The sequence below is a fragment of the Oncorhynchus masou genome, chromosome 29, assembly GCF_036934945.1.
Source record: "Oncorhynchus masou masou isolate Uvic2021 chromosome 29, UVic_Omas_1.1, whole genome shotgun sequence".
In the NCBI taxonomy this organism is placed as follows: domain Eukaryota; kingdom Metazoa; phylum Chordata; class Actinopteri; order Salmoniformes; family Salmonidae; genus Oncorhynchus; species Oncorhynchus masou.
Genome location: NC_088240.1, coordinates 26852214 through 26876550, shown reverse-complemented (window position 1 = coordinate 26876550; position 24337 = coordinate 26852214). Strand labels below are relative to the sequence as shown.

The window sequence follows — 24337 nt, the reverse complement described above, 5'->3', positions numbered from 1 at the left end:
ATACGGGTGAGAGACGGGGAAAATACAGTTGAGAGATGAAGGAGAGATGAAGGAGATACGGGTGAGAGATGGGTGAGAGATGGGGGAGATATGGGAGAGATGCGGGTGAGAGATGGGGGAGAGATGGGTGAGATATGAGTGAGAGATGGGGGAGATACGAGTGAGAGACGGGGGAGATACGGAGGAGAGATGGGGAGATATGGGGGAGAGATGGAGGAGAGATGGAGGAGATACGGGTGAGAGATGAGAGGGTTACGGGTGAGAGATGGGGCAGAGATATGGGGGAGATACAGGTGAGAGATGGAGGAGAGATGGGGGAGATATGGGTGAGATGGGGGAGAGATGGGGAAGATACAGGTGACAAATGGGTGAGATGGGGGAGATATGGGGGAGATACGGGTGACAAATGGGTGAGAGACGGGAGATATGGGGGAGATACGGGTGACACATGGGTGAGAGACGGGAGAGATGGGGAAGATACAGGTGACAAATGGGTGAGATGGGGGAGAGATGGGGGAGATACAGGTGACAAATGGGTGAGATGGGGGAGAGATGGGGAGACACAGGTGACAAATGGGTGAGATGGGGGAGATATGGTGGAGATATGGGGGAAATACAGGTGAGAGACGGGGAAGATACAGTTGAGAGATGGGTGAGATATGAGTGAGAGATGGGGGAGATACGAGTGAGAGACGGCGGAGATACTGGGGAGAGATGGGGAGAGACGGGGGAGAGATGGGGGAGATACGGGTGAGAGACGGGGGAGAGATGGGGGAGATACGGGTGAGAGACGGGGGAGAGATGGGGGAGATGCGAGTGAGAGACGGGGGAGATACGGGAGCTTGACAGTGGAACCAAAGATGACTGTACTGAACATAATTTCCTCGGCAATTGTGCAAACAGATATATACTATATACAGTGCCAGTCATCAGTGATTTTTGAGAATGCACTTCAAGAAACTTTCAAAGTTCTTGAAATCTTCCGTATTGACTGACCTTCATGTCTTAAAGTAATGATGGACTGTCACTTCTCTTTGCTTATTTGAGATGTTCTTGCCATAATATGGATTTGGCCTTTACCAAATAGGGCTATCTTCTGTATACCACCCCTACCTTGTCACACAACTGATTGGCTCAAACATGAAAGAATTCCCACAAATTAACTTTTAACAAATTTCTTATGGCTGCAGGGGCAGTATTGAGTAGCTTGGATGAAAGGTGCACAGAGGTGCCCATATTCAACTGCCTGCTCCTCACTCATAGTTGCTAATATTTGCATTTTATTATTAGTATTGGACAGAAAACACTATGACGTTTCTAAAACTGTTTGAATTATGTCTGTGAGAATAACAGAACTCATATAGCAGGCAAAAACCTGAGAAATTCCACTTCCTGTTTTTTTTCTTCTGGGGGTGGCAGATTTTCAACCAAGCTCTCATTGAAATTACAGCGAGATATGGATGAGTTTTCACTTCCTACGCCTTCCACTAGATGTCAACAGTCAATAGAACTTTGTCTGATGACTAATGTGAAGGGGGGTCGAATGACACAGGAAATAGTCACCACTGCCACGAGTTGACCATGTATTCACTCCATGCGTTCACAGGGAAAGGACCTGCGTTCCACCGGTCATCTGAAGTCATTCTAATTATCCGGTTGGAACGTTATTCAAGATATATGTAAACAACATTCTACAGATTGATTCAGTACATCGTTTGACATGTTTCTACTGACTGTTACGGAACTTTTGGACATTTCGTCACGTTATAGTGGACGCGCTTTGTGACTTTGGAATTGTTTACCAAACGCGCTAACCAAAGTAGCTAACTGGACATAAATAACGGACATTTTCGAACAAATCAAGCATTTATTGTGGACCTGGGATTCCTAGGACTGCATTCTGATGTTCATCAAAGGTAAGGAAACATTTATCATGTATTTTCTGGTTTCTGTTAACTCCAACATGGCGGCTAATTTGGTTTCTGTTCTGAGCGCCGTCTCAGAATATTGCATGTGTTGCTTTTTCCGTAAACTTTCTTTGAAATCTGACACAGCGGTTGCATCAAGGAGAGGTATATCTATAATTCCATGTGTATAACTTGTATTATCATCTACATTTATGATGAGTATTTCTGTTGAAACGATGTGGCTATGCAAAATCACTTGATGTTTTTGGAACAGTGAATCTAATAAGCTAATGTAAACTCAGACTTTTTGATATAAATATGAATTTTATCAAACAAAACATGCATGTATTGTGTAACATGAAGTCCTATGAGTGACTGATGACTGATGAAGATAATTCAAGGTTAGTGATTCATTTTATCTTTATTTCTGCTTTTTGTGAATGCTATATTTCGCTGGAAAATGGCTGTGCTCATTGTGGTTTGGTGGAGACCTAACATAATCGTTTGTAGTGCTTTTGCTGAAAAGCATATTTGAAATCTGACACTTTGGTGGGATTAACAACGCGAATAGCTTTAAAATGGTATGAAACACATGTATTTTTAGGAATTGTAATTATGAGATTTCTGTGGTTTGAATTTGGCACCCTGTATTTTCACTGGTAGTTGTCAGCCATAACAAGTTAATTGAAATGCATTCCAGGTGACTATCTCAAGAAGCTGGTTGAGAGAATGCCAAGAGTGTGCAAAGCTGTCATCAAGGCAAAGAGTGGCTACTTCAAAGAATCTCAAATATAAAATATATATTTTACACTTTTTTGGTTACTACACGATTTGATATGCGTTATTTCCTGGTTTTGATGCCTTCACTATTATTATATGTGTGTGTGTGTGTGTGTGTGTTTGTGTGTGTGTGTGTGTGTGTGGTTAGCTAGTGTGGGCAGAGAATCCCAGGCTGCACTATACAGAGCAGAACTGAACAGTCCTGGGAGATGTGGCATTTAAAGTGCTGTGCCAGGCTGTGCTGTCTTTATTATTCTAAAAGAATGACTGTTATTATGTGGAGGAGTGACTGGCAGTCACGACCACAGATAATGGATGATAATTACAGCCCAAATGCATCCCAAATGGCACCCTATTCTCTATATAGTGCACTACCTTAGACCACGACTGAATTATGATTGGAGGGAAGAGAACAGAAACACTTCTATGTTTATCTGGCCTGGATGTTTAGTCCACTGTGACATAACCATCAGGGTGGATGGACATGCAGCTAAACAGGCCAAAGGGGATTCATTAAAAGGGGGACAGGATAGAGAAAGCATTTATGTTAGTTGATGTTAAGTGATTTTTTGCATAGAGGGATAAAACTGTGAGTTAATATGGACAGAAGAATTAGGTTCAGGCAGGGAAGCAGGTTTAAGCTGGTAAGAGGGGACTTATTTCTGAAACTGTATCCAGAGTGTGTGTTTTAGTGTGCTCGGTAGGTAGGAAACAGAGATAAAACAAGGAGATAGCCTACTACCTGAACTTGACCAATACTACAAAATCAACTTGTTTACCATTTCAAAAAGTTTTGCTACAGTGTGTCCTACTGAACATGACCATACACAGGTGACTTGTATTCTGTCATTAAATTGGACATGAAGTTATTGTATCGCATTGTGACGCGGTGTGTCGTACTTACTGAGGCTCTGTCCCGAGACTGTCTAGCAACACTGAGGGGCCGACGACCCTCTGGTACACCCACTGAAAGGAAGAGGAGTGTGGAGGAGAAGAAGAGGAGAGACAGAGAGAGAATGAGAGGAAAGAGAGAGATGAGGAGAAAGGAGTGTGAGAGAGAAAGACAGAGTGTATAGTTAGACGTGATTTAAACATTAGGACAGATTGACAGAAACACAAAAACACTCTCCCACACACACACAACAGCTGTGGCTGAAGCACGCCACCCACTCTACAGTCTACCAGCACAGTCTAACTGACAAGTATTGGGCTAACAGTTACCCCTCTACTGTAAACCACTACAGCAAACTTTGTGAGAGTATATCTAGCCCTAACTGGGTTATAGGATTGTATAATTATATGGTATTAATGTATACTATGAGGGAATTGCCTGAGATCCTATTTGAGCTGCTAGAGAAAAGCTCTGTTCTCCAATGCTTTAGCAGGAAATTATACAGAATATAGGATTTTGGATTAAATACAGTAAGTGCACCCGTCCATTCCACCCCCTGAACAATTTAATTGGGGCAATGCAGCAATTTAGAGGGTTTACATTGAACATAGTCTATCTATCATAAACAATTACGAGAGAGCTTCTGGAGGAAATGGCAAAGAAAACCACACATTTAAAAACAGTGCACAAGTAAGATTATTTATTATACAGTACCAGTCAAAATTTTGGACGCACCTACTAATTCCAGGGTTTTTCTTAATTTTTACTATTTTCTACATTGTAGAATAATAGTGACGATATCAACACTATGAAATAACACATGGAATTATGTTGTAATCAAAAAAGTTAAATAAATCAAAATATATTTTATATTTGAGATTCTTCAAAGTAGCCACCCTTTGCCTTGATGACAACTTTGCACACTCTTGGCATTCTCTTAACCAGCTTCATAAGGTAGTCACCTGGAATGCATTTCAATTAACAGGTGTGCCTTATTAAAAGTTAATTTGTGGAATTTCTTTCCTTCTTAACGCATTTGAGCCAATCAGTGTTGTGACAAGGTAGGGGTGGTATACAGAAGATATACAGAAGATAGCCCTATTTGGTAAAGACCAGGTCCATATTATGGCAAGAACAACTCAAATAAGCAAAGAGAAATGACAGTCCATCATTACTTAAAGACATGAAGGTCAGACAATCCATAAAATGTCAAGAACATTTAAAGTTTCTTGAAGTGCAGTCTCAAAAATCATCAAGCACTATGATGAAACTGGCTTTCATGAAGACCACCACAGGAAAGGAAGACCCAGAGTGACCTCTGCTGCCGAGAACAAGTTCATTAGAGTTAACTGCAACTCAGATTGAAGCCAAATAAATGCTTCACAGAGTCAAGTAACAGACACATCTCAACATCAACTGAATCAGGCTTTCATGGTCGAATGCTGGAAAGAAACCACTACTAAAGAACACCAATAAGAATAGATATGAATAGATATAGATATATACACCAATATGTCATCCCATCTGGTTTGCGCTTAGTGGGACTATCATTTGTTTTTCAACAGGACAATGACCCAAAACACACCTCCATGCTGTGTAAGGTCTATGTGACCAAGAAGGAGAGTGATGGAGTGCTGCTTCAGATGACCTGGCCTCCACAATCATCCCAACCTCAACCTAGCTGAGATGGTTTGTGATGAGTTGGACCACAGAGTGAAGATAAAGCAGCCAACAAGTGCTCAGCATACGTTGGAACTCCTTCAAGACTGTTGGAAAAGCATTCCTCATGAAGCTGGTTGAGAGATTGCAAAGAGTGTGCAAAGCTGTCATCACGGCAAAGGGTGGCTACATTGAAGAATCTAAAATATATTTATATTTCTTTATCACTATTTTGGTTACGACATGATTCCATATGTGTTATTTCATAGTTTTGATCTATTCACTATTATTCTAGAAAATAGGAAAGAAAAGAAAAACCCTTGAATGAGGAGGTGTGTCCAAACCTTTGACTGGTACTGTATATCTACAGAGCATTCGGTATTCAGACCCATTGACATTTTTCTTTTTTTTCTTTTTTTTTTACATTACAGTCTTATTCTAAAATAGATGTTTTTTTCAATCTTATCAATCTACACACAATACCCAATAATGACAAAGCAAAAACAGTTTTTTAGATTTTCTTGTAAATGTATTAAATATCAAAAAAGGGAATAACTTATTTACATAAGTATTAAGACCCTTTGCTATGAGAATCGAAACTGAGCTCAGGTGCATCCTGATTCCATTGATCGTCCTTGAGATGTTTCTACAACTTGATTGGAGTCCACTTGTGGTAAATGTAATTAATTTGACATGATTTGGAAAGGCACACACCTGTCTATATAAGGTCCCACGGTTGACAGTGCATGTCAGGGCAAAAACTAAGCCATAAGGTCAAAGGAATTTTCCATAGAGCTCTGAGACAGGATTGTGTCGAGGCACAGATCTGGGGAAGGGTAAAAAAAAATGTCTGCAGCATTGAAGGTCCCATAGAACACAGTGGCCTCCATCATTCTTAAATAGAAGAACTTTGGAACAATCGAGACTCTTCCTAGAGCTGGCCGCCTGGGCCAAACTGAGCAATCAGGGGAAAAGTGCCTTGGTCAGGGAGGTGACCAAGAATCCTCTGACAGGGTTACAGAGTTCCTCTGTGGAGATGGGAGAAGCTTCCAGAAGGACAACCAACTCTGCAGCACCCCGCCAACAGGCCTTTATGGTAGAGTGGCCAGATGGAAGCCACTCCTTAGTAAAAGGCACAGTTTGCCAATAGTTACCTAAAGGACTTAGACCATGAGAAAACAAGATTCTCCGGCCTGATGAAATCCAGATTGAACTCTTTGGCCTGAATGCCAAACGTCACATCTGGAGGAAACCTGTCACCATCCCTACAGTGAAGCATGGTGGTGGCAGCGTCCTGCTGTGGGGATGGTTTTCAGCAGCAGGGACTGGGAGACTAGTTAGGGTCGAGGGAAAGATGAACGGAGCAAACTACAGAAATCCTTGATGAAAACCTGCTCCAGAGTGCTCAGGGCCTCAGACTGGGGCGAAGGTTCACCTTCCAACAGGACAACAACCAAAACAATGCAGGAGTGGATTTGGGACAAGTTTCTGAATGTTCTTGAGTGGCCCAGCCGGAGCCCGATCAAACATCTCTGGAGAGACCTGAAAATAGCTGTGCAGCAACACTCCCCATACAACCTGACAAAGCTTGAGAGGATATGCAGAGAAGAATGGGAGAAACTACCTAAAAATAGCTTGGAGCTCATACCCAAGAGGTTGTGCGGCTGTAATCACTGCAAGGTGCTTCAACGAAGTACTGAGTAAAGGGAATACCTATTTAAATGTGATATTTCAGTATTTGAAAAAAAAAATATTACAAATCTGCAAACATTTCTAAAAACCTGTTTTTGCTTTGTCATTATGTTGTAATGTTGTAAAAAGGGCATTATAAATACATTTGACTTATTGACTCGATGTGAATGTTGATGTTTGTAGCCACATTGCAGATTTCTAGCCTTCCTGGCCCCGGCCAGCAGTTTTGCGTTCCAAATGGCACCCTATTTCCTATTTATTTTTGACCAGAGCACATTGGGCCCTGGTCAACATTCGTGCAGTATTTACAGAATAGAGTTCCATTTCGGACGCAGCCCAGGATTGATTGGTCACCTGTAGGTTTCCTCCTAGCACAGGGGTGGGCCTGGGCAGGACGCGAGTGTCGGACCGCAGTAGACTTTAACACACTCTTCCGAGATGGAGAGGAGCGCATCTCAGCTTTCTTGGTGAGCTCAGTCTTCTTAATCACGGCTAGCAGAAGAGGGAGAGACATAGTTAAAGAGAGAAAGGGAAAGACAAACAAGTAACATAAGGAGAAAGAGAAGGAAGAGGGAGAGATAGTCATAGAGAGAAAAGGAAGGAAAGGATAGTGTGACAGAGGTTTGGTAGGACAGAACCACTCACCTGATTCCCAGTTAACACTCACTTGAGTTCTTAAAGACTTTTAAAGATGATTATCTTTGACAATTATAATGAAAGAGAATAACAAAATCTGTCAATTAATAATATATAACTACAAAGAACTATATAGAAATGAAAAGTGTTGTTGGTTTCCAAGACACATATCCAGCCTAGTCCTGGACTAAAACGTAATTTCAAAGGAGGTTCTTCACTGAAGTGTTACCCTCTAGAGTAACAAACTGAGCAGAGATCTACACCAAATAAAACCAAACAGAATTAAATAAGCTGTCAATAATAATGAATAACAAAAAATTATTACAAAAAACAACAACAACAAAAAACAGAGTAACAAAGTAATTTGGAGAGATACTGTAGTTCTGAACCTTTTTTCTTCTTGACGTCCTCCCTGGCGATATAGACCGGCTGCTTGTGAATGGGTTTACGTTCTGGTGTGGAGACGTGCCCCTCACACGCTTTCACCCGCCCCCCTTTAGCCTTGGGATTCACTGGCTGCTTCTCCTGCTTCTGCTGTTGGGGAGTCTTCTCCTTCTTGACTGGTGGGGCTGGGACCCGGTCGGCTCTCAGGGGCTCCATCTGCTCTGTAGCCATGCTCTTGTCATCATCCACATCTACAGTACAGAGGTCTACGTATAAAATAGACATGGTAAGATCATCATGCAGTAGTACTACGGTCACAACACAATACATGGGAACAACACTCATAAATTGGGCAAAACAGTGTTAACGTAACTTTGTTATGATGATAAAATATGTCTTCATTATGAAAAGGCTGTAATAAACATGAACATGCATATGTACTATTTAATTTTCTAATATCTGATTATATAATTATTTGTGGTCACTGAAACACAATTTATCTGTCATTGAAACCTGTATTATGGGATGATAACAGAGAGAAATCTCACCTTGAGTGTCGACCCAAGAGCTGTCTAGGATTGAGTCGTCCATGGTGGTCTCGTCTCTGTCGTAGCTCTCTGTGTGTCCCTCGGTCTCTGTCTGCACCTCCTTCTCTGGGGAGGCCTGCACCTCCTTCTCACAGACCTCCTCTGAGACATCCCCCACCTCCTCCAGACTTGCTGCCTCCATGATCTCCACCTCCTGGGACTCCTCCTCCTCCTCTTCCTCCTGCTCGTGGAGAGCCTGTGGTGTCTCAGGCTCAGGTGGAGCAGAGAAACGCACGCTGTGTCCTGGCTCCTCGCCCTCGTCGATGGTCTGGACTACAGTGATAAAGTCATCTTCTACAGTCACCACTGACTCTATGGCAGCTCTGGGCTCTGGAATGTCATCCACCGCTGCTCCTGCCCCTGCCAGAACTTCACCATCTTCCTCTTCTTCTTCTTCTTCCTCCTTGTCTTTCATTATATCCTTCTCAAACTTCTCGTCTTTCTCTCCAGGATTAGTTGGTTTTATCTCTATCATGGTTTCCTCCTGTTCCACCACCTGCTCTATATTATCCTCCTCCCCATCTTCCTTTTTCTTTTCTTCTATGTTCTTTTCTTTGACCTCTACAACCTGCTCCTTCTTCAGCTTGTCTTCGCTAACTTTCCCCTTCTCTTCTTCTGTGGTGCTCACACCACCACCTGACACAGACGGAGATGTCGCCATGAAGTCAACCTTCGGAGGCGTTGTCTGACCTCCCGTCTGTTTAGGTTTCTCGGTATCCATAACTGGAACCTTCTCTTCTTCAGTGGTGCTCACACCACCACCTGACACAGACGGAGATGTCGCCATGAAGTCAACCTTCGGAGGCGTTGTCTGACCTCCCATCTGTTTAGGTTTCTCGGTGTCCATAACTGGAACCTTCTCTTCTTCTGTGGTGCTCTCCACGGAGGAGGCCGGGGAGGGCCTGGCGGGCCTGCTGATCCGGTCCTTGGCAGCCCCAGTCAGTTGGTAGACATCTTCGGCATCCACCTCCTCGTATGCCTCCTGGTGCACCAAGAACTTGTCCTTCACCTTCTCCCTTAACTCCTGCAGCTCTCGCTCCTCCTCCATGCTCAGGGGCCTGTCCTCCATCTCCAGCCGGCGGATCTGCCTCTCGTAGGCAGCCATCTCAGCATCTGTCTCTGGTCCCTCGTTCTCTGCCTTTCCCTCCTCATCCAGGGTGACCATTACTGTAGGAGTCACAAAGGACTCTGCTGACTTCAGAGCTGAAGCCGGTTTGTCGTTTTGGTCCTCCATGGCAGATTTTTCATGGCTGACCTCTTTGTTGTCTTTTTCCTCTGAAGCGGAATCTTTCCGTCCCACTTGTTTTGCTTCTTCCTTTTCTTTGGAACCGTCACACACAGTTAACTGATTTGTCTTCTCGTCTTCGGCTAGTTTGTCTCTAGCTTCGATCTTCAGTTTTTCCTCTGCCATCTTTTCCTCCAGAGCCATAGGGGTGAAGCGCTGGGGCGGGGAGTCAATGGGACTATGGAGGTCAGCAGGGGAAGGCATGGGCCCTGAGTATTCACTGAACACACAGTAACCCAACTCTTCCAGCTGGCTCTCACTCTTGGCAAGACTCTGGCTCTGATTCTGGTCCCCCAGGACCAGGTTGGCCAGGGAGTCGCTCCCAATGCCTTGGGCGTCTGCAGGGACAGACTTCCTCCTCATGGTCTCTGAGTCATTGTTCTCAGAAGCTAGTCTAGACCTGGTGCCTGCAAGGTCCAGCATCTCAGGTAGGTCAGGAGCCATGACTGTCCCATTTTTGTAGTAGTATTTGGGTGGAAAGGGAGACTCTGGCGACTCTGACCCCTGGGGGCTGGTCTTTTCGCCGGGGATCTCTCCTGTGTTGTAGGGAGGAGACGAGGAGTCGGACGTGACTGAGGCGGCCGTCTCCAGGATCAGGGGAGGGAAAGGCGGGGGCACCTTCTCTGCAGACAGGGTGGTAACTGGGAGATAATTGACAGACTCATCCAGACTGCCACTGGTAAAAGACATGATGTCCGTGGCCAGTGGGGAGAAGTTCCTAGGTAGGCCCTGGCCACTGGGATCCATCGATCCAATCGTAATGTTGAGAGAGTAGCTTCTCTGATCCAGGGCCAACTTCCCGGGGGAAAGCCTACATTCGTTGCTCCTGTCCAGGGCCGGTAAGGTATCCTTTTGATCTCCCATCGGACTCGTCTTGGTGTCTGGCTTCTTCTCCACTGACTGTGTTTGTGCCAACATGCTGTAGTTGATCTCAGGGGGTGACGTAACTGTTGGGGAGCTTCTCCCTAAGCTCTTCTCTTGACCTGCGGTGCTCAGTTCATAATAACCTTCTGCTGCTTGAGCCTCCTTGGATCCCTCATCTGCCTTCAGGGCCAAGGTCTCGAAATAAGATGACATGCCAGATTTGTCTTTGTTAGAGTCAGAGGAGACACCTTGACCTTGATCTTTCTCTCCAGCTCTAGTGAACCCAGACACTGCAACCGTTGTGAGGTTACTGGACTCAAGAACTTCCACTGACGGCTGCTTCTCTGAGACTGTTTTAGGTTCATCTGGTATAGACATTTTGGTAGGCTCTTTGGCTTGGCTCTGGCTGTTAGAAAGGGAAGGAGATGGAGAAGCCATTTCTGTTTTGGGGTACAGGGGGGGTGCTGTGTGGTCCCCGCTGGAGAAAGCTGGACACTCTGGTTCAGTGAAGTCTGGGCTGAGGCATCCACTCTCACTGCCTGGTTTCTCCATGTCCATCTTTAAGTCTGTAAGTTAAATCTTTAGTCGTTAGTTTGGTTTTGCTTCAACACTCAACTATTAATTGTAGTACTTTGTTTAAGGACAGCCATTTTAAATAGGGCCAGCCATACTATCACAGACACAGGCAAATCTCTGCTTACTGTTGCACAGTACAGAGGGCATCGCACATCACTGAGGAGGCAGGACAGGAGCATGAGGCGGAACCCACTCTCATATGGACAGAACAGAGGCATGGAACGTGATGGAACCGGAATGACAGAATTGGAATGCGCAGGCAGCCATACTGTTGATGGATGAGAAGAACCAAGTAATGAGGAATGGAATGGTTTTCAGACGAGTGACACCTTGACAATCTAATAGAGGTAAAATAATAGCCTTTCTGTCAATCAATTCTTAGTGACAAATCCTAATGATTTGCATTTAGCTAAATAATTACTTTACACCATGATTTGTCAGTGTGTGTAGAATAATTTGATCTTTGATTAATTAACATTGAGTACATATTTAACTGTTAACTTTGAGGATGATATACAATAGTATATCTTTATTACAGAATAACACAATATCGAACAGATGAAAACCAGTGAAATGGCACAAATGAATACAATGACAAAATAATGAAAACACTCTGATAGTATTACAATGACAGCTTAAGGAAAGTTGAACAGAAAATACTGTAGAAAACAATAGAGAACGGATGATTTACATGATAAATAAATGAGACGTCTTTATGGGATAGCACACTGCCAGAAAGACACTGAGTGACCAATGAGACATCAATACATTGATAGGTAGCATCAGAGAGGGAAAGCACAGTTAAGAGGATCGGCAACATTTCATTAATACACAGACACGAAAAGGCCGGCCTTAAAATCTGCAACTAGAAACTGAAAACACAAGCAAGGAAAAAGCCAAAATATACATGTCACCTAGCTTTCACCATCAAGCCTGTGTTGCCTTGCAGCCTTTAGCAGAGCGTAGAGCGCGGGGGGGCAACTTTGAGCCATTCCACCTCATTTAATCACTGATGAATTCCCTTAAAGCCTAAACGTTCTCATTTTCTATAAACAATACAATAACATGCATCCTGGGAGACCAGAAAGAGGGCAGACAGACACACCTTCATCAAGGCTCTCCTCCTTCCCCTCAGGCACTGCCACCTCCTCCTCAACCTCCTCCTCCCTCCCGTCAAGAGCAGCACTAAATGCCACTGCCTGCACAGTGGGCCCAGCCTGGGCCTCGCCTACAGCCGCAGCCTGTTCTAAGGGCTTGGTTGGGGGGCCGTCTGGCTCAGGCTCATCCCCACTCCACAGCTCCTCAAGAGCAGCCACGATTTCTGCTGCTGCACCTTCCATCTCCTCCTCCTCCTCCAACATCAACACTTCTTCCTCCTCCTCCTCCTCCTCCTCTTCCTCCTCTTTGAAGTTATCTGTAAGAGCCTCGACAGTCTCTACTTTGCATAAAAGAAGGGGAGAAGTTGACAGTACACATCAAGACTATGGGTTGGCAACACAGACTTGGTTTACATGGGTACAAATCGGTGAGACACTTTAAGCTCTGTAAAGGTGGCTCACAGATATAGATGCACATGTCACAGATGTTGTAGCGTATGAGTGAGTGACGTTTCTCCCCTGGCCATGTGATTTGTTTGGGTTTGAACTGGATGGATATTTTGGATCATAGAGTAAGCAGGCAGAGGCTTTTCTTTATAATAAAGATGTCAAATAATATCAAATAATCCTGAAAGAAAGACAGATACCGGTCCAGCACACTGTTGAATGTTCCTGCAGTTTTATTGAGTGCAACTGTGACAGAGAGGTCCCAAAAGTCTTTGTCAGGCTATAAAAGAACCCTATCCTCTGTCTGTCCAATCTGCTGTGGCTCTAAGTTATCAAAAAGGCACACAATGGCCATAGTCTTTCTCTGTCACACACACCACATCAGGTAATGCATGCATGATACACTATAACAGTATTTTGCAAGCAAAGTTGTGTGGCTATACATACAGTCATGGCCAAAAGTTTTGAGAATGACACAAATATTAATTTTCACAAAGTCTGCTGCCTCAGCTTGTATGATGGCAATTTGCATATACTCCAGAATGTTATGAAGAGTGAGTGATCAGATGAATTGCAATTTTTTGCAAAGTCCCTCTTTGCCATGCAAATTAACTGAATCCCCCAAAAACATTTCCACTGCATTTCAGCCCTGCCACAAAAGGACAATGTAACGGTTTTCTTGCGGTTAAGGAGAGGCGGACCAAAACGCAGCGTGGTTTCTATTCATGGTTCTTTAATGAATTAAACTATACATGAACAGACTAACAAAAACAAGAAACGTGAAAACCTAAAACAGCCCTATCTGGTGCAAACACAGAGACAGGAACAATCACCCACAAACACACAGTGAAATCCAGGCTACCTAAGTATGATTCTCAATCAGAGACAACTAATGACACCTGCCTCTGATTGAGAACCATACTAGGTCGAAACATAGAAATACCCAAATCATAGAAAAACAAACATAGACTGCCCACCCCAACTCACGCCCTGACCATACTAAATAATGACAAAACAAAGGAAATAAAGGTCAGAACGTGACAGACCAGCTGAAATCATGTCAGTGATTCTCTCGTTAACACAGTTGTGAGTGTTGACGAGGTCAAGGCTGGAGACCACTCTGTCATGCTGATTGAGTTCGATTAACAGATTGGAAGCTTCAAAAGGAGGATGGTGCTTGGAATCATTGTTCTTCCTCTGTCAGTCATGGTTACCTGCAAGGAAACACGTGCCGTCTTCATTGCTTTGTACAAAATGGGCTTCACAGGCAAGGATATTGCTGCCAGGAAGATTGCACCTAAATCAACCATTTATCGGATCATCAAGAACTTCAAGGAAAGCGGTTCAATTGTTGTGAAGAATGTTTCAGGGCGCCCAAGAAAGTCCAGCAAATGCCAGGACCGTCTCCTAAAGTTGATTCAGCTGTGGGATCGGGGCACCACCAGTACAGAGCTTGCTCAGGAATGGCAACAGCCAGGTGTGCATGCATCTGCACACATAGTGAGGTGAAGGCTTTTGGAGGATGGCCTGGTGTCAAGAAGGGCAGCAAAGAAGCCACTTCTCTCCAGGGAAAACATCAGGGACAGACTGATATTTTGCAAAAGGTACAGGGATTGGACAGCTGAGGACTGGGGTAAAGTTATTTTCTCTCATCAATCCCCTTTCCGAAAGCTTTTCCAGAGAAGACAAGGTGAGCGCTACCATCAGTCCTGTGTCATGCCAACAGTAAAGCATCCTGATATCATTCATGTGTGGGGTTGCTTCTCAGCCAAGGGAGTGGGCTCACTCACAATTTTGCCTAGAACACAGCCATGAATAAAGAATGGTACCAACACATCCTCCGAGAGCAACTTCTCCCTACCATCCAGAAACAGTTTGGTGACGGACATTGCCTTTTCCAGCATGATGGAGCACCTTGCCATAAGGCAAAAATAAGTGGCTCGGGGAACAAAACATCGATATTTGGGGTCCATGGCCAGGAAACTCCACAGACCTTAATCCCATTGAGAACTTGTGATCAATCCTTAAGAGGCGAGTGGACAAACAAAACCCCACAAATTCTGACAAACGCCAAGCATTGATTATGCAATAATGGGCTGCCATTAGTCAGGATGTAGCCCAGAAGTTAATTGACAGCATGCCAGGGAGGATTGCAGAGGTCTTGAAAAAGAAGGGTCAACATTGCACATATTGACTCTTTGCATCAACTTAATGTATTTGTCAATAAAAGCCTTTGACACTTATGAAATGCTTGTTATTATACTTCAGTATTCCATAGTAACATCTGACAAAAATATCGAAACACACTGAGGACGCAGACTTTGTGGAAATTAATATTTGTGTCATTCCCAAAACCTTTGGCCACAACTGAATATTTTACACATAATATACTAAGGGGATGTTGCCTTCTCCTTATTAGTTGAGAGAAGAGCCACAAAAACATATCATAAATCCCACTCCCAGCTCATCCAAGATCTGTAACAATTTTCTGACTTGCTGTAGGCAGTGGAGGCACTAGGCAGAGAATGTGTCCTGTATCACTGTTCTAGGACCAGTCCTCAACCCTCCAAACCCATACCATTAGATGATAGAAACAGATCTAGCCCCCAAACAAGCATATCCACGCATCCTCTCTCTGTCACCATGGAGCTGGGTGCCTCTGCTCCTAACTCCTAAGCTGTTATGCCGCCTGCGATTTTGAAATCCTGCTTAGAGGCAGAAAGATGCTGCTCAATTCAGCAGGCTTTATGTGGCGGCGCTATGCCTCGCCATGTGGCACGGTGCTCAGGGTTTTAGATGTGATGACCTGGTGACTGTGCTGCTGCTGCTGTCTGTGTCTGTGTCTGTGTCTGTGTGTGTGTGTGTGTGTGTGTGTGTGTGTGTGTGTGTGTGTGTGTGTGTGTGTGTGTGTGTGTGTAGCAGGGCCATAACCGGATGTGGCAGCGTGCAGCAGTGTGCTGGGTCACATCACAGCAGGGACTCTCTCTCTGCCCAGGAAGAGGCAGAGAGGAGGAGTGATGCCATTCAGTCTACAAGCTGGAGACAGAGGAGAGAAGAGGACTGCTAAACCTACAGATGTATGATCTTTATTTGAGCCAGTTTTCTCCAGCGGGACAATAATTCTGAAGCAACAGGAAATGTGAATTATTATGTGGATTCTAATTAATGGACATTTTTGTAGGGGTTGATACATTTCTCATAAAGGGAAAATCAAGTCTGAAATTTCAAAGTAGAAAGTACAAACTTCAGAAGTATTTTAAAACCTCAAATACACTACACGTTTTACATTTCTTGCATTGCAAGGTGATCAAATTAAGATCCTACATCTGTAGCTTCAGGGGATCTCTTTGCCCAGGGAGAGACAGAGAGGAAGACTGATGCCGTATACTGTAACACTTCCAGCTGTCTCCTGGAGACAGAGAGGAGACAGAGAGGGGTGGGCTGCTAAACCTCCAGCCTAGTACAGCCCTGATGAGGTGTTAAGTAAGGACATGTTTTTGTTTACTAATACTATAAGCCTTTGAGAGTTGTGAGAGATTGTGTGTGAAGTGTGTCCTTTAAGAGATCGTGTGTCTATATGCAGAGTGTTGAGTGTCGAGCTAAAAGTCGTCCTGTGATTTCTGTGTTCGAATAATAATCTACAACGGGTGTGTGTGTGTGTAAGGGCGGTGGTGGGACGGATGAGAAGGGGCTTGATGGGAGGGATCAGGGATGAGTTTGTCTTTGAGGGAGAGATGACAGACAGACACACAACACGTGTGAAGCATTAAGATGACACGGACAGGCAGAGAGGAAAACGTGCATGAAACAAGTCTTAGATCATGCTCAACAATCCCCTGTATATTGCTTCAAGCCATTTGGACCTGCATGCCACTCTATTTACGTGATATGCATATGACGTTGTTTGACCTGTATGCATAAACATGTGAACACTTCATGATATGCATCCTTGCAAGTATGCACATTTAAGAATTTTCTCAGCCCAGTTTGTATTCAAATTATGAATCAATACAGTTATTGATTAGTTATCTTTATCGGATCACTTTGAGAAATTATGCTTATATTTATCAGATTACTTTCAGAAGGTATGGAGGGCTTCCGGAGGCAGCATTGACTAAAGGGAACAAATGGCTTTGATTGAGAAGTAAATAGAAATTAAAACAAACTTGATAATCAAAACCTGAAAGCTCAGATTCTTTGAGCTAATTGACACCACAGGGACACACACAGACGGTAAGGCAGAGGTTGTTGGTCAAACCACAGAAAAGGTGGATTGGCGTAAAAACCGAGAAAGAGGAAGATAGAAGAAGAGACGATAGGAAGGAAGAATGGCGTTACGTAGAGGAACCATGCGCGGTTCACCTTGGATCTGTCTAAAGGCAGCGGCCAGCACTGTGGGCCGAGAGGAAACCGAGCGATCCCACTCAGGACTGAACAAGGGGTGATCATAGTATTCCTCGTCAGAGTGGTAGGGGTCATCCTCGGGCACAGACACAGAGATGGAGGGGGCGAGGAACTTGCACCTCTCCCGAGAATTTTGGAAGCGGCGGAGAGGGCAGACCTCCTTCTCCTCATCCCCTACATCTACAAACAACAGAAGAACGTACTGCAGGGGAAATTTGGACAAACACACGGAGAAACACGCTGGGAGAGAGGGAGGGAGGGCGAGGGAAGGAGAGGCACACACAGAGAGAAACACGCTGGGAGAGAGGGAGGGAGGGGGAGGGAGGGAGAGGCACACACACACACAGAAAAACACGCTGGGAGAGAGGGAGGGAGGGGGAGGAAGAGGCACACACACAGAAACAGACAGACAGGGAGGGAGGATAGAGGGATGTAGTGTTGGGGAGGAGAGGAGAGAGAGAGAGCGAGAGAGAGAGAGAACGAGAGAGAGAGAGAGAGAGAGAGAGAGAGACAGAGACAGAGACAGAGACAGAGACAACAAGACAAAGACACAAGGACAGTGACCAGCAACTGAAAGTGAGTTTGGAGCCTGCCACTCGAAGAGAAGATGGGCGGACCACACAGTCAGAACAACGTGACAGAGACAGCAATAAATGTAAAGCGATGTAACAATGAAACCCATTGAAAGCTACTGTTAATGAACCGACTGCTGCAGTGCTGATAGACAGTGTATCCAGCGGAGGGCAGCTAGTGGGCCACTACATGCTTGCTGGGTGTTTGGTAATCGCCCCTTATACAGTAGCACAGTGGTGTCAAGGTGTTCTCTTATAAGGGAGATGGCTATGATTCATTATATAGGAAGAGAGGAAGCTATGTTGATAACAAGTCAATTCAACTACCAATAACCAGTCTGTCTGAGCATGGCTGGATCCTACCACAAAATCTGTCATAGGTCAAATGTCCACTGCAGTCAGAGTAAAGTAGACAAACACAGACAACAGGCCAGGCTCAATCAGAAACAAACCAGAAAGACAAAGAAGCATGGTCCAACAACAAGGAAAAACCAACATAAAGACATGCTTAAACACAGGACAGAAGAGTAAAGACAAAGATACATAAGTGGAAACAAAAGAGGTTAGGAGGGCAAACAGGCTACCAGAGGTATATCTGCAAAGACAGTAGGAGTGGATGATCAAAGTTAGAGGGGAGGAAGGATGCCAGTGGTGGGTGAGGAGGGGCAAGTTCATGCGAAGGTCATGCACTGGCATTCCAAGATGCATGGTCAGGGAAGGGGGGAAGATAAAGGAGTATGGGCTTGTGGATGTAGTGATTGAGGTAAAGAAGTGATGAAGGTGAGATGATTTCTAATTCTGTGGGAAAACGAAGATGAGGAGGAGGGAGAAGACTTCTGTTTACTTCCACAGAAAGAGAATGAATGTCTAAGATACACTTCCTGGGTTTCTGTGTAACAACATGATCCAGGTAGGGAGCCTCTGTGATTGGTTCACCCAAAGGTGACACATACTGCATCTTCCAAGGCAGCAGCAATGGGGTTCCAAGGGTCTCAGCACAGTCAAATACAACACATAGTCTTGATGATAACATATCATTCACTCACATTCTCTCGCTCTCTCTCTCTCCATTTCTATCTCTCTCCATTTCTCTCTCTCTCCATTTCTATCTCTCTCTCCATGTCTCTCTCTCTCCATTTCTATCTCTCTCTCCATTTCTATCTCTCTCCATTTCTCTCTCTCCATGTCTCTCTCTCTCCATTTCTATCTCTCTCTCCATTTCTCTCTCTCTCCATTTCTATCTCTCTCTCCATGTCTCTCTCTCTCCATTTCTATCTCTCTCTCCATTTCTATCTCTCTCCATTTCTCTCTCTCCATGTCTATCTCTCATTTCTCTCTCTCCATTTCTCTCTCTGTCCATTTCTATCTCCCCCCCCCCCTCTGGACCTTACCTTGCTCCAGGGGTCTAAAGCAGTGTTCAGCAGCAGGTGAGGGAGGAGGAGAGGGTGGCAGGTTTGCCGTGTCTTCAACTACAGACAGACAAACAGATGGGGACAGACAAACATGGACAGATGATAATTTATCAGGAGTGAAGTTTGAAAACAGCTAACTAATAGACAACCCTTTGTGTGTCTGTTGAGATAGAAGCTGATTCAGCCTGGAGAGGATGAAATTAATTAGTCTTTCTGCTCTCTCTCTCTCTCTCTCTCTCTCTCTCTCTCTCTCTCTCTCTACCTGCCTCTCATGTTAATCCTTTAAAGCTCCTTTGACAGTCTCTGTGAACAGTAGAGATGTGAATTAATACTACAATGGCTGTTTTTCACTGAGTAAATCATCTAGTGATTCTCTGGTGGAAATTTTATGAAATACGAGGTATTTTCAAGAAGCTGCATTTATATTATCAACTGTAATAGTGAATTAGCTAATAGTGGTAATACAAATACATTACTGTAATACAAATAGGCTTACAACAGACAGCCTCTGTTGGCTCTGTTGTAGCCTCTACAGTATATCTCCATTTTGATGTGTATCTGTCAGCTCCACACGCCATAGATGTAGTATGAGGTAGATTTGCTGACAGACAAGAGTCCTCACTGCTGGTTAGTATAAACTCAGCAAAAAAAGAAATGTCCCTTTTTCAGGACCCTGTCTTCCAAAGATAATTCGTAAAAATCCAAATAACTTCACAGATCTTCATTGTAAAAGGTTTAAACAATGTTTCCCTTGCTTGTTCAATAAACCATAAACAATTAATGAACATGCACCTGTGGAACGGTCGTTAAGACACTAACAGCTTACAGACGGTAGGCAATTAAGGTCACAGTTAAGAAAACTTAGGACACTAAAGAGGCCTTTCTACCAAATCTGAAAAACACAAAAAGAAAGATGCCCAGGGTCCCTGCTCATCTGCGTGAACGTGCCTTAGGCATGCGGCAAGGAGGCATGAGGAATGCAGATGTGGCCAAGGCAATACATTGCAGTGTCCGAACTGTGAGATTTTTAAGACAGCGCTACAGGGAGACAGGATGGACAGCTGATCGTCCTCGCAGTGGCAGACCACGTGTAACAACACCTACACAGGATCGATTCATCCGAACATCACACCTGAGGGACAGGTACAGGATGGCAACAACAACTGCCTGAGTTAAACCAGGAACGCACAGTCCCTCCATCAGTGCTCGGGCTGTCCGCAATCTGCTGTGAGAGGCTTGACTGAGGGCTTGTAGGCCTGGCAGGTCCTCACCAGACATCACTGGCAACAACATCGCAGATGGGCACAAACCCACTGTCGCTGGACCAGACAGGACTAGCAAAAAGTGCTCTTCATTGACGAGTTGCGGTTATGTCTCACCAGGGGTGATGGTCGGATTCGTGTTTATCGTCAAAGGAATGAGCGTTACACCGAGGCCTGCACTCTGGAGTGGGATCGATTTGGAGGTGGAGGGATTGTCATGGTCTGGGGCAGTGTGTCACAGCATCATCAGACTGAGCTTGTTGTCATTGCAGGCAATCTCAACGCTGTGTGTACCAGGGAAGACATCCTCCTCCCTCATGTGGTACCCTTCCTGCAGGCTCATCCTGACATGACCCTCCAGCATGACAATGCCACCAGCCATACTGCTCATTCTGTGCGTGATTTCCTGCAAGACAGGAATGTCAGTGTTCTGCCATGGCCAGCGAAGAGCCCGGATCTCAATCCCATTCAGCATGTCTGGAACCTGTTGCATCGAAGAATGAGGCCTAGGACCATTCCCCCCAGAAATGTCCGGCAGGTGCCTTGTTGGAAGAGTGGGGTAACATCTCACAGCAAGAACTGGCAAGTCTGGTGCAGTCCATGAGGAGGAGATGCACTGCAGTATTTAAAGCAGCTGGTGGCCACACCAGATACTGACTGTTACTTTTGATTTTGAACCCCCTTTGTTCAGGGACACATTATTCAATTTCTGTTCATCACATGTCTATTAAACTTGTTCAGTTTATGTCTCAGTTGTTGAATCTTGTTGTTCATACAAATATTTACACATGTTAAGTTTGCTGAAAATAAACGCAGTTGACAGTGATAGGATGTTTCTTTTTTTGATTAGTTGATTAGACGTCCCATCAGGGGATAGAGAGGCTCAGGTGTGTGCACAGACCCTATTTATTACTGCAACAACACACTCACTCATTGCAAAGCAAACTAGTTACAGAGCCTCCCAAAGACATGACTGACATTTGGAAAAGAGGAAAGGCTATCAGCTGATCATTGATGTTGATGATTGATGTAAATCTTCTCGTTAGCTAGTTAGTTTTTATGATTGTGATTTAACTTCAATGCTCTTAAGTAATGACTTCATAATATAGCCTAATATTCATGATCTTCTAACTCATGATATATGGCTGTCTGGCTAGTTTTTTATTTTTACCTTTATTTAACGAGGCAAGTCAGTTAAGAACAAATTCTTATTTTCAATGACGGCTGAGGAACAGTGGGTTAACGTTAGCAGAACGACAGATTTGTACCTTGTCAGCTCGGGGGTTTTAACTTGAAACCTTCCAGTTGCTAGTCCAACGCTCTAACCACTAGGCTACCCTGCCGCCCCAGTGGCTTGTGTTGGTTTTTTAGTATAGGGAGGCTAGAATCTAGATGATAGGTGAGAATTGTCTGTTAATTGAATGATTAGAATATTCCTCCCTGAAACATATAATTGTATGGATTGATTAGAATGTATAAAATCGTAATCAATAAATGTGTAGTCCTAGTCAGAATTAGGGTAAAACAATGTCTTTATGGTATTTTCACAGACTGTCTGAGCTTGGTGCCGACCTGACTGGAGCTTTGGGAGAGAACGGGGAGTACGTCTCAAGGACAAGGTCACTATCTCTGTCGGCTGGGTAGTGAGACAGACAGTGTGTGCGTAGCAGGACATGTGTGTGCGTCTGTTTGTGTGCATGTGTGTGTGGGTATGTGTGTATGCGAGTCTGTTTGTGTGTGTGTGTGCGTATGGCTGTGTGAATGTGTGGGCGTGAGAAGTCAGTATAAAATTATTTTTTTTGTATTCTTGACTTTGGAACGTACTCCCCTTCAGAACAAATTATTTGGAAATCAGGAGGTGCTGGAACAAAAAGTGAGCGTGAGAGGGTGGTGACCTGGGGAGCTCTGATGTTCCGGAACACATGAGGAAAAAGAAATACACCTTTATAATAGCACATTGCATGCATAGCCTATCAGCACACCTCCATATAGTGGCATAGAGTAGTGGAGTAGAGGCGCTTGCAAGTTGCACACACAGGGAACATTCTTAGTTGTCATGTCTTGTTATGTCTGTTCCTGTCCTTTCTCTTCACTCTGTCTCTCTCTGCTGGTCTTTTTAGGTTACCTTCTCTGTCTCTCATTCTTCAGCTGTTCTACATCTCCCCTAACTAGCTCATTCACTCTTTCCCACCTGTTCTCTCTTCCCCCTCTGATTAGGTCTCTATTTCTCTCTCTGTTCCTGCTACTTTCAGTGTCTGATTCTTGTTTGTGTTTTTGATGCCAGAAGCAAGCTGTCGTCTCGTTTGCTTCCACCTTGTCCTATCCTGTCGGAGTCTGCCTGGCAGGTGCATCCTGCATTATACTAACGTTCTTTTTGTTCCATTGACTACGTTGGAAGAGGATTTATGCCATTCCTGTTTTTCATTAAAGAACTCTGTTTTCTGTTAAAACCGCTTTTGGGTCTTCACTCAAGTACATAACACTTAGTAGCCTAGTGTCCTGGAAAAAGGTGTCCTGGAAAAGGTGGCCTTTTATAAATGCATTTAATGCAATTCTACATCATGTTTTATGACTGGAGACTTTTGCAGAAACCTTTTTCATAGGCCTACCTCACAAATGATCGAAAAGACAGGCTACTTTCACACTGACAAACTGAGACCAATAAAAACCACCTAGTCTTGATCCATCAACAGCCTAGGCCTTGGTGAATGGAGACATGTTGTAATATACTGTAAGGAGGAAATGATAGTCCTAACAAAGCTTTCCAGTTTCACGTCCATGCCAAAAGCCTATCTCTCTCTTGTTTTAAGGATTGGCGTTCCGTCAACGGGACAGTTGTAAATCATGCAGCGTGTTATGTCAAGATCGCTGATTTTAGAGAAACAACAAATATCGGTACATAGAAGTGTCTTATATCGGCTGAAAGCTTAAATACTTGTTAATATAACTGCAGTGTCTAATTTACAGTAGCCTTTACCGCGAAAAAATGCCATGTTTGAGGAGTGCTCTTAACAACAAAAAACTTTTTCACCGCAATAGGTAAGATAAATTCACCTCTGAAGGTGAAATGTGTCCTTACATTCTGAAATCTTGCTCTGATTTATCCTTCAAAAGACCCCAGAGATAACATGAAGTGTCGGTTTCATATCCTAAAAAGGTCCCTATAGCATGCACGATCGATTTTGTATTTCCACTCATACAATTTGCAAAGTAAGAAATCTGTGAAAATCTCACCTTAAACATTGTTTCAACGAGTCAAATCACGTTTGTATGTATTCCTCAGAGATCTTAGAAGGTAACAAGACTTCACTATATCATGAGGGGTGTAGTATATCTTATAGGACACCATATTTGGTCAGAGAACAAAGCCTTCATGGCACGCCAATGACGTGGGCGGTCATCACTTGATCGACTGTATCTTTGTCAATTAAGCACCAATCGCTTAACAAAGCTAGCTATATAGCCAATGAGCTGGGCTTTACGGAAACCATGTATATGATGTAAAATGTAGCTACTAACCTTGTACGACAGCATGCCTTTTCATTTTGGACCAAAATTATAAGAATATTCAGAGTTATGAAGTTATGAAAACTGGTTGTTTTGCAAATGTTGAACTTATAATATGGCTACTAATACTGGAAAAGCTAAATCAAAGTCCAAGTAGACAGATTTGATGATATTCTTGCAGAAAAATGTAATATGAATGCGAATGTCTCCTTCACGATTTGCCCAAATGTACCTGGGGACTTCACACTAAATGTATTGTAGTTCACTCATACTTGAAGTTATCCATCTGAAACGTTGCACATACACTGATGCCATCTTGTGGACACTATTGGAATTACAACCAGAGTGATGGCTAGAACTGTGACCTTTCTCTT

General features: G+C 44.0%; 1 protein-coding gene across 1 annotated transcript in view; it reads right to left on the bottom strand.

The window, feature by feature from the left end:
- The window catches only part of LOC135519278 (microtubule-associated protein 2-like), a 147604-nt gene that overhangs the window by 29192 nt on the left and 94075 nt on the right, over positions 1 to 24337 (bottom strand). Inside the window, 7 exon segments of the mRNA XM_064944420.1 lie at positions 3592 to 3653; positions 7285 to 7422; positions 7956 to 8216; positions 8499 to 11252; positions 12368 to 12700; positions 17169 to 17390; positions 19174 to 19251. Coding sequence (XP_064800492.1) covers positions 3592 to 3653; positions 7285 to 7422; positions 7956 to 8216; positions 8499 to 11252; positions 12368 to 12700; positions 17169 to 17390; positions 19174 to 19251 — 3848 coding nt within the window.